This window comes from Saimiri boliviensis, chromosome 5 (assembly GCF_048565385.1).
Source record: "Saimiri boliviensis isolate mSaiBol1 chromosome 5, mSaiBol1.pri, whole genome shotgun sequence".
NCBI classification, from domain to species: domain Eukaryota; kingdom Metazoa; phylum Chordata; class Mammalia; order Primates; family Cebidae; genus Saimiri; species Saimiri boliviensis.
The window spans coordinates 50,548,583-50,560,025 of record NC_133453.1 but is presented as its reverse complement, the minus strand read 5'-3'; the positions used below and the strand labels follow the sequence as shown (position 1 = coordinate 50,560,025).

At 33.4% G+C, this 11,443-nt stretch overlaps 1 protein-coding gene across 1 annotated transcript; it reads right to left on the bottom strand.

The window, feature by feature from the left end:
* Positions 1 to 3,482: 3,482 nt before the first annotated feature.
* MSTN (myostatin) lies at positions 3,483 to 10,537 on the bottom strand. The gene is made up of 3 exons (XM_003940822.4): positions 10,050 to 10,537; positions 7,868 to 8,241; positions 3,483 to 5,323 (listed from the first exon to the last, which is right to left on the bottom strand). The coding sequence occupies exons 1-3, from the start codon at positions 10,435 to 10,437 to the stop codon at positions 4,943 to 4,945; spliced, it is 1,143 nt and encodes a 380-aa protein (XP_003940871.1). The 5' UTR covers positions 10,438 to 10,537; the 3' UTR covers positions 3,483 to 4,942.
* Positions 10,538 to 11,443: the final 906 nt, after the last annotated feature.

Sequence of the window (11,443 nt, the reverse complement as noted above, 5' to 3'; positions counted from 1 at the left end):
ATGTTGCATCTACAAAGTAGAAATAGTGATATAGCATGAGGAGGCTTCAAGTAAAAGATGATCAATTTTGTAAGAAATCAAAAGTTACAATTTTTCATGCCTGAATTAATGAGTGAAAAATTGTACCTCTACATTTGAATTTCTTATATTACATATATACCCATCTTAGTCATTTATTAGTCATGTACCTCTCTGAGCCTGAGCTTCCTTATTTCCAAAATGGAGATAATAATTCCCATATAATGTGATTTTCTTCTGTAAGTACAATATCCTATAAGTAATTTATTCTTTACTGTGCTGAAGAGGATATATGAGGGCCAAACACACTAACAAGGTAATGTACTAGATAAAGCTGTGTCAATATATACATGGCCAAATCCCAGTCACTGTGACAGCTGCTGCCTTGAGAAGACGCTGCTGTCTTTGGCCAGGATGAGGAATCTTTGGTCAAACATCTGTCTGGTCAAACATCTTTCTGGTCAAGCTGGATAGGGCTCACTATTCATAGTCCACATACTTCTCTCAGCAAAGGAAGGAGTTCTGCTGGCCCTGCAGTTGCAGAGCTATTTCTCCCATAAGAGGCTTACTTGGTACAATTTGTTTCAGTCATAGATATGCACCCTGGCCGATGAGAAGATAGGAATGCATCTGGGTTTCACCAGTCCTACGCAGCTTCGGTGAAATTCTGCCTGACTGGTGCTCTAAGGAACTTCAGTTCACTGTAAGACACAGGTCCTGGTAGATTCTAGACTTCGGGACAGTTTTACTGGCTGACAAGGCATATCTATAAGTAGGGGGGAGTACACTCATCTGCTTTTCTTTACTATGATTTTATCCCATGACTCTGGCCTCATTCAAAGCCCAAGATGACCTGGTGTTCCTCAGTAGAATTCTTCACCTAGGGTGGTGCAGGCAGCCATATAATTCACTGCATTACTTGAGTTGCCTGCAAAGTATGCAGTTTTTCAGGAAGATATTAAAGCTTGAAGCCTAGTGGTTGCCTCAGTGACCACTCAATTGTTTCCATGTAACAATTTTCATTAAAATTTTGATTGTGTCCAGTAAACCAGTGTTTTATGTTTGTCACCTTCAGAATTCGATCTCAGCATCATCAGGATCTCATGACAACACGTAGGCATACTTTCTTGTATGGACACGTTTTGTTTTTGGCTGGTTGAGAGGTAATGCCAAGTTTCTGAGTTCCATGGGAATAGAGCCAAGAGACATGTGGCTTCTTAGAGTTAGTGTCCATGGGAGCGGATCTGAGAAAATCTCACAGAGGATCTATGGCCCGAACCGCATAATCAAATTTTGTGCTGAATAGTGTCCTTTGTAAGATGTTAGAGAAAAAAAAATCCGTAACACTTGTAGGAAAAGGTTTCTTAATAGAGTAATCTTGAATGGTTAGGAAAAGAAATTAAAGGGGTGAATTGATGATTTAGTCTTTTTACATTTTTTTGTTTTGTTTTGTTTTGTTTGTTTGTTTGTTTGTTTGTTTTTGTTTTTTGTTTTTTTTGTTTTTTTGAGACGGAGTTTCGCTCTTGTTACCCAGGCTGGAGTGCAATGGCGCGATCTCGGCTCACCGCAACCTCCGCCTCCTGGGCTCAGGCAATTCTCCTGCCTCAGCCTCCTGAGTAGCTGGGATTACAGGCATGCACCACGATGCCCAGCTAATTTTTTGTATTTTTAGTAGAGACAGGGTTTCACCATGTTGACCAGGATGGTCTCGATCTTTCGACCTCGTGATCCACCCGCCTCGGCCTCCCAAAGTGCTGGGATTACAGGCTTGAGCCACCGCGCCCGGCCGTCTTTTTACATTTTAATTTAAAGTGATCATTAAGATAAATGGACTCAGGTATAGCTGTTAGCCCTTCTCAGGAGACATTTTCAATAGGTCTCATTAGGATCAGAATCTGGTATTATGTTTTACATTTCTATAAATTAATTGTAGTGGATAATAGTTTGCCTGTAGTGCATATATATAGAACTAATAAGCTACCATTTTATTAAAGTTGATTTTTAGGAAAGTATATGTGTGTGCTTATTCAAAACATCAGCTTTATTATGACGCAGAAACAATAGCATAATACTGTTAAAAACTTTTCTTTCTTACAGTAATCCAAAAGTGGAATCAATGAAAATAAAGCTTGTGTGTCTTGCGTCATTGCCAAACTGTACAGTTCCATATCAGGAATACTTAGTGTAATGTTAAACCTGACATAAGCTAGTTAACCTTTATAAGTTATCTTATTAAGGAGTTGTCTGCCATTATTATATATACATTTTATGCCTGTCATATAAATTGGGCAGGCTCGTATGTAAAATCTTACGTTCAAGAACATCTTGTATTCTTGACAGGATGTGATACTATTGAAGTATTTTGATGTGTTATCTAGAAAAATATATTTAAATACTCCTTCTGTCTAGTGATTTGAATGGCAACCAATATAAACTTCTCTACTCATTTTCATAATATACTCATTTTCCAAAGTCTTCCTCTGCAAAATGCCACTGAGGTATCAATGAACTAAATTTGGTACCATTTCCATTGCTTGACGTTTTACTCAGGGATGGCCAAAATAGTATAGTTTGCTTTGATATGTTCTGTAGTGTATAAACTGGAACTGAGTGATCATGCAAGTGAAATTTCAACACTCTCTTTCATATGCCAGGCAAGTCGTGACTTGCTTATCATTGCCTGTAGTTTCATTTCTTGGTTATATTATTGGTAGTATGCATGCGTTTTATTTTTAAAAGTGATCATTTGATATTTGAAATGGATTTTATTATAGTTTAATCAGTATTTGAATTAAGATTTCTATTTTGTATATAACTAATATGCAAATATAAATTATTGAAATATTTATATTAATTATAAACTAGCTATGTTAACACATAGAATTTTAATTATCTTCCCTATTAAACTTAGTAACTGCTTTATAACTAAGTTACTAAACTGATGGAGGGTGGAGAGGAGGGATCACTTCAAAAATATTTATATATGTTACTGCACTTAAGGATTTCTAGGTACTTTACAACTGTTTTGCAATTCAATTTGAAAATTGGTGAATTTTGGTGAAAACTGGTGAAAGTTGAGATAAAGATACCAGTATCATTAAGTGGTAAGAAAAGATGTAGCTTTCTTGTATCTCTGTGGCTTCAGTAGAACTATGTACCTTTGACAACTGCAATGCATTTGGAAATTGAACCTATGAAAACATATAAATAGTTTTCAGGTCAAGATAAGAAGAACTGAAACAGATATAACTAGTCCTTGCTTTCATATGTATAAAGCAACTTGACCAGGACCAATTTAATAGGAATTTAACTCCTGAGAACCAGAGTAGCAGACTTAAAATTCCTCAATCAAACTTTTGTGCTAACCCATTAGACTTCCATAATAAAGTGAAAATCAGAAATCCAGAATTAATCATTATAATAAAAACTGTTGTGTCTTTCAGAAAATGTGAAAACAGTTTAATATAACTTATATTGTTTCTACACATTAGATATAAGAAATAATTTCATTTAGTCGTAGTACAATAAATTTGATTAACATTATCAAATTATAAAAGTAACAGTTATTGTTGAGATAGCATCAGCTTATTAGTCTTCATTTCAGATAACAGAGTCAATTATTTTGATATGCTTAGTAATGACTGCAAGTATTAATATAATGAAATACTGAGATTTGAACACAACGACAATGAACCACTGAAATTTCAAATTCACATTATACAGCCATCATGAATCCATAAGTGAATGTTAATAATGTAACAAAATATAAAATGATTGTAATTTAACCATCTAATCATTAACCTCCGGAGTTTTAAGACTACCATTTAATCTGCTAATTTGATTTGAAATATAAGTAGTTGCTTTTATGTGATGCATGACATATCTTTGTGCCTTAATACTTAATTTGAAATGTCCTTAGTCTAAAAATTACCAAAGCAAATAAAAAAGGAGATGCTTATTTACAAAACAATGTTGAATACATATGATATAAATGCATTGAGTCTTTTTATGCAATATTGATAGATTCAATCATTTCTATTATTTTGCCATAAAAACTGCAGTGTTATAAAGACAGTATTGTCATTTTCCAAAGACGAAATTACATTGTTCTCCAAGTATGTTATTTTGAAATTTTGATAAAAACAAATACTATTTGACTGACTTTTAAGATAATGCACTTTCTCTAAGCATGCTACAGAATTGAAAGCTAACCTCTAGAAAAATGATTCTTCTTACCTTAAAGAAAATCTGTTTCTCATTTGGAGGTGTATGAAAATGCACCCAAAGAAAAGAGAACTTTACTGTTTTACTGAATTTTTTTATTTGATAAACCTGATAACCTCAGTCACTCAGCCTATTGTATTAGCACCATTGGCATGGATTGTTAACCTATTGTGTCAATTACAGTAGGAATTGGAACTTGCATATATAGCACCATCCCTATTTTTGTGGAGTTTTATCTTACCAAGTATGCGATCATGTAATATAAATTGAAGTGTTTAAGGATGATTCGAATGACAGTATATACCAATCCTGCATTTTACCAAAACTGTAGGTAGATTTTTCTGTAAATATTAATCAAAATTGTAAAGAAATAGACTTTAAAGCATACTCCTTTAATTCATCAGAATGCAAGGAGAATTGCTTTCATTTCCTCACTCATGTTGTAATATATAGGATCATAAATGTAATTTGATCTCCTTCTAACTCAAAAACTCTGGAAATCGTAAAACTTTTTATTGTATGATTTGTTTGGATGGTTAAATGCCAACCATCACGTATATTCCCCCTTTTAGTTTATATACTGTAGCTTATGCTTAAGTGACTGTAGCATACTCTAGGCCTGTGGTACTTAATTTCACAGCTTCAAAATTGTTGAGGGGAGCCTTCCATATTTTAGGAAGTTATGAACTTAATATAAATCTCATGAGCACCCACAGCGGTCTACTACCATGGCTGGAATTTTCCCATATATTATTTGTTCTTTGCCATTAAAATACAGCATATTAATTGGAGACATCTTTGTGGGAGTACAGCAAGGGCCTGCTGAACCTTTGGGGTTTGCTTGGTGTACCAGATGAGTATGAGGATATTTTTGTAAAAATACAAAATCACACTCTCCAGAGCAGTAATTGGCCTTATATCTTTTAGGAGCGATAATCCAATCCCATCCAAAAGCTTCAAAATCCACAGTAAGAGGGTAACGACAGCATCGCGTTTCTGTTGAGTGATCATCACAGTCAAGACCAAAATCCCTTCTGGATCTTTTTGGTGTGTCTGTTACCTTGACCTCCAAAAAGGGATTCTGTAAGAAAAGGAAAGACAATCAGTCATATCAATAGACCTGGAAACACTTCTCTACCTACCTTAAGAAATCATTATTAAAGAAATAAACTAATAATTTTGTTCATACCACATTTATTTTTAAAAGGCACAGCATTAAGGAATGTTAATTTACACTAGGCTCAATTTCCCCCTTACATCTCAAAAGAATTTAACAACAATACAAATTTCCCTAAGGTCAGTCCCGTGTCTTTTTAATTTTTATTTTTCCAAGTTTGAGTACCAGACTGCCTGGCGTATAATGAATGCCCTGAAAATACTTAAGGGAAGAAAGGTAGGGAAGAAGGAAAGGAGGGAAGAAAAAAGAAGGAGAAATGGGGCATGAAGGAAAGAGCTGAGCTCCCTCTCTTCTTGCTTCATGATTAAATATGTTCACTGAATATGCCTGGCAACTCCGGGGGATAGGTATAGCCATCCAGCCTCCATTCTCTAGGTTCTCACTCAGGGGAACTTGAACAATAAAGCCAGGGCAAAAGAGAGAAGGACAAATTCAGAAGAAGAGATGATGATATTTCCTGTATTCTTTCACTGGAAAATGTTCCTATTCGGATATTTAAAAATGGTTAGTACTGCCTCTGCCCCAATCTTTTAATGTATTTGAGACTTTGTTTCCCTTTACATGAAAAAATATGAGGAATACATCATATCAACCACTTGTCATATTATCAGTTTTGAGCATTAAAATGCTACCTACAAAAAGGAACACTTTCTTAAATAATTGACAGTAGTTTTTAACCCATATCTAACTGAAAATAGCTCTTGTAGGTATTGTTGTTTAAGACTATCAAAAATAATGATATCATTTTGGGAGTCATTAACATTTACTGTAGCATATATGAAGAAAACTAAATCATTTAGAAAATTGTATAGTCTTTTAGACACCTACACACGTTTATTGCAGCACAATTCACAGTTGTAAAGACATGAAATCAGCCTAAGTGCCCATCAGCAGATGAATGGATAAAGAAAATGGGGTATATATACACCATGGATTACTACTTAACTATAAAAAAGAATGAATGAAGTAATATATTTTGCAGCAAATTGGATGGCGCTGAAGACCATTATTCTAAGGGAATGGAAAACCAAATTCCGTATGTTCTCATTTATAAGTGGGAGCTAAGCTATGGGTATGCAAAGACATACAGAGTAGTACAGGTATTCTGGAGACTCAGAAGTGGGGAGGGTGAGGGTATGAGGGATTAAAAACTACATATTAGTGCAATATACACTACTTGGAGTGATGGGTGTGCCAAAATCTCAGACTTCAGCACTATACAATTCATCTATGTAACCAGAAGCCACTTGTACCCCCAAAACTATTGAAGTAAAACATATGTGTGTGTGTGTTTGTGTATACATACATATATATACACAATTAATAAGTAAATAATAAAAATAAAAAATATTTTATAAAATTTTAAAGAATATTTTTATTTAAAGTAGATCTGATCTGCTAATTATATAATCTTTATAACCAAGATCATTTAAAGATTAAAAACATAACATGCTTGTTGTTTACAAGTATAATCGTCTTTTGTAAATTATGTCAATAGATGAACATAAAAAGATGTGATCACATTAAGTGTTTGAAAATAGAAGTAAACAGAAACATAGGTTAGCCAGAAGAGTAACTCTAAATTTGTACTAGGTATTAAAATGTTTTTATTAATTTTTGTAATATTTAAGGTATTGTCATTTACTTGGCCTGATACTAAGTTAGTTGGCTTTCCCTGAGTAAACTCTTGCACAAGAATGCTAAGGCAGCTCAGAAATATGGCACATGCATACCTATGTAACAAACCTGCATGATCTGCACATGTACCCCTGAACATAAAGTATAATAATAATAATTAAAAGAAGCTAGGTGGCAAAGGTTAACTAGTCTGTAAATTGAAATTTTATTAGGAGTATTCCAAAAAGAAATATATGCACACATCAGGGCACTGACATACTACAAATATTGAACATGTTTATTATAAGGAATCCTAAGTATATTTAATAAAATATAAGCCTATAACCATCACTCTTAATTAATTTCTCATAATAAAACATTTTTTCATTATAATTTTAGAAGTTTATCTGTTTTATGCTAAGTCCAAAATTTTTAACACATTTGGCACCCTTCTGGGAGAAAAAAAAGTTTTGATTTGTTTATGTGCTAAAATCCACTATATAGAGTTAATATTTTAATTCACACAATCATATATCATATGAAAGGAAAGCATTTTATATTTCATTCCCAGTTCAAAAGAACTTCTTAAGAAGTTAAGTATGGTATAATTTTATTCTAAAATCTTCATGCAAAGTAAGAGTATCAAGGGAGTGTTTCATAGGATATAAAATTGGACACCTACTTTTATTGGGTACAGGGTTACCACTAGGGTAAGTTACCTTTGTCTGGCTCATGAGCTTAGGAAATCTGTAGCTGTTTTCCAATATTGCTCATTCATATTATGAATAAAAACATAAGGTTGTTAGAATGTTATTTTCAGTTATCACTTACCAGCCCATTTTCTTTTGATTCTGGGAAGGTTACAGCAAGATCATGACCATTATCATCTAAAGCTTTTATTTCAATGCCTAAGTTGGATTCAGGTTGTTTGAGCCAATTTTGCAACACTGTCTTCACATCAATGCTCTGCCAAATACCAGTGCCTGGGTTCATGTCAAGTTTCAGAGATCGGATTCCAGTATACCTTGTACCATCTTTCATGGGTTTGATGAGTCTCAGGATTTGCACAAACACTGTTGTAGGAGTCTTGACGGGTTTCAAATATATCCATAATTGGGCCTTTACTACTTTATTGTATTGTATTTTAGAGCTAAATTTAAAGAAGCAACACTTGAGTTTTCCATCCACTTGTGTTAGAAAATCAGCTATAAATGAATAAGAAAAGAAGAATTACTGAAATTATTGCCCATTAAAAAGTGAACAAAAGCCCTCCAAGTTAATAGTTGAACATTAAAAAATATTAAGATCATGTATGCCTATTCAGTCTTTTAAAATGAAATACTGTGTGGAACTTTATACCTCAGAAAAAAAATGTCAAAGAAAATAATGACCCTAACTTTCAGAATTGCTCAGATATATGTATTTTCAGCTGCTCTTCAGGAATCTATTCCCCTTCCAGAGAACTATGGACAAAGGAAGATTCTATGAAGTAATGAACACTGAATGAAATTTTAAAATGATGATGATTACAGAGAGCAAGAGACACTGTGGAGGAACAACCACTTAGAATTCTTTGGGAATCTGAGTAGTTACACTTACTGAGCAGCTGTACCAATCAGTCTGGAAGAAGGAACCCTTCCCCCAGGCCTGAATTACCTGGGAACAAGACACACTGAGCAACTTTACTGAGCCTCGGGAATTAGTAGAAAACACAGTACATCTGTTACATTTTGGCTTTAGAATAGCCTTTTAAAGAAGCAAAATCAGGCAGGTAATTAGCACAAAAATTTTGATGTTATAGCCAGGCTATCTCAAAAGTTCAAAAGTATTGTCTTAGGGGCAGGCTGTTCATGTAGGCACAAGCACTAACAATTTCTTTTATTTTGGTTTTCCAAAGTTGTCTATAAAAGGTAAATCTATTCCAGAACTATTTGATAGCAGAGTCTTAAATGAAAATTCTTTGCTGCATTGTAACCTGATTACTTAATAAGGAAAATAATATTTTAAAACTGTTTTGAGTCTTGTTTAAAGTATATAAAGCATTATACGAAAGCAAGATAACAGATAACATAACACAAAATTTTTCTTGCCACGCCTTCTCTGTCAAGGTGCCTGTTTCTCTTTCCTGGAGAAAGTACTCTTTTGAGCTGACTATAAAATGAATTGTATGAAATATGTTATCTGTCAGAAGCAATGTAGATACTACAGGTAAAAGCCCTCCCTCTCAGGAAGAATAAAATATTACAGAAGGTAATTAAGCACTGTGCCTGCTTGGAAGTACACAAAGTGGGTACTGTCAACAATAGTACCATGGTCAAGGTACAAGGAGGACTTCGTGAGCCATAACCTACCCAATTAAAATCTTTATTTCTTAGGCATTTTCTGATATTTAGTTCATGATGATCATTATGCTACGTTTACTTCATTATTGCTCTAATACATTAAGATGTTTAATTTTTAACATACTCTTCAGTGTGATACTTTCAAAATTAAACTTTTAACTGTGAAGAACAACAAAAATACCGAGAGAGTTTCAAATAACAGAAATCACTTTAGGTTTTCAGCAGTGCTCAAGTAAGCTTAAACATCCAGCAAGTTTCTTTTTGTTTTCTTATTAGTGAAAAAAACTTCTTGTAGACGCAAATTTTACACAACCAAATACAATTATAAAATATAATGTAAGTTTTAAACATTGCTTGTAGTATCTTCCAGTCGTTGCCTTGGTGGTATTACTGTGAAAGCATAAGCATGCTATCTATACTTGCCTTATTAAACCAATGCTATGCAAGTATTTTATTTTTTAGTTTTTATATCTACAAGAAAACAAATAATGCAACAGATTTCTGTCTCATTAATATATTCTCATGAAATCTTTAAAAAGAGAAACTCTTTCCCTTTCTACTTACATACAAGCCAACAGCTTGTTAAAAGAGCCTGAAAATAGATCTGTTTCTCATAAACACCAGAAAAACAGTCAGCAGAACTGTTGATATACACTAATAGGACTACTTACACTCTGTAGGCATGGTAATGATTGTTTCTGTTGTAGCGTGATAATCGTCATCTTCCAAAGAACCATCACTGCTGTCATCCCTCTGGACATCATACTGATCAATCAGTTCCCGGAGTGGAGGAGCTTTGGGTAAAAGTTGTCTTATAGCATCTTTGCTGATGTTGGGAGCTGTTTCCAGACGAAGTTTACTGAGGATTTGAATTTTTATGGCTTCTATTCTTGAAGATTTAGTGTTTTGTCTCCAAGTACATGTATTACACAGCCCCTCTTTTTCCACATTTTCGTTTTGCTCACTGTTCTCATTTAGATCCACTGAACCAGCAACAATCAGCATGAACAGGTAAATATAAACATAGAGTTGCAGTTTTTGCATGATTTTAAAATCCATATAATCTTTTTTTTCTTATTCTTATTTCTTCTTTTTACTCTTCTTTTGCTTTTGAATAGTGCCAAGCACAATTTTAATGCATGTACAGTCTGAGAGACAACTTGCCACACCAGTGAATCTTTTATACTGTATTCCAAGTGGCTTTTTATATTCCAACTTAGATGAGACAAGTGTCGTCAGGATCTATGATTGGCTCTTGCTCCACAATGAATCTCGCTGTCAGAGGTTAAAACCCTGTCTGTCACAAGTCACCAAGCAGTATTTTGTTACAGTCAAGGGTGAGCTGATTCATTTGACTACTTCATAAAAGAAATAAATCTACAAATAGTAAAAGATATTTGTGACATTTGAAAAATAAAAGTCTATTTTGGCAATAATATAAACTGTACTTAAATCTTATTAATCCTTATACAGCTCTTATTGTAATTTAAATAAGTCAACTTTAATTTGTACTACATATTTAAAATATGAAATATTACTTCCTCAAAAACTAAAATGATTTTATATTGTTTAGGCAAGCATTTGAAGTAAAAATATTTTTATTTGTTGTATTAAATTATTTTTAGTGCCAAGTAATTAGGAAAATAAAAATTAGGAAGATCTGAATTAAAAGTTAAGATTGTGATGCTAGTAGAGAATTTTCATCTATAATTTGAGAAACTTGTTTTCTGATTAAATTATCAGTACATATTGAAGGTCATTCTTATTATGCCATTTTGTGCATGTAATTATTTTTACATAGTTTAATGCCATTTATTATTTTGAAAATTATGCTGAACTTTTGACTGGCTGGTATTATTTCCTATTCTAAAGATACAGATTAATATAACTCAGAAGATACGTTTCTTCATTGTTTATTACCAAGAGGGTAATATCGGCAAGTAGAAAAATCTCTGAACATAGAATAAGATAATAAATTTTATAACTGGCATTGCAGAGCTCATTATAGTTTCCTCAGATTTCCAGCAGTAAATATCCAGAGAGTAAAAAGTGTAGGATTTATTCT

Coding starts and splice junctions, on each gene's coding strand:
- MSTN (XM_003940822.4), bottom strand. CDS start 10,437: ATGGATTTTAAAATCATGCAAAAACTGCAACTCTATGTTTATATTTAC. Junction 8,242..10,049: donor CATTACCATGCCTACAGAGT/GTAAGTAGTCCT, acceptor ATTCATTTATAG/CTGATTTTCTAACACAAGTG. Junction 5,324..7,867: donor AATCAAAAGAAAATGGGCTG/GTAAGTGATAAC, acceptor CTTTTCTTACAG/AATCCCTTTTTGGAGGTCAA.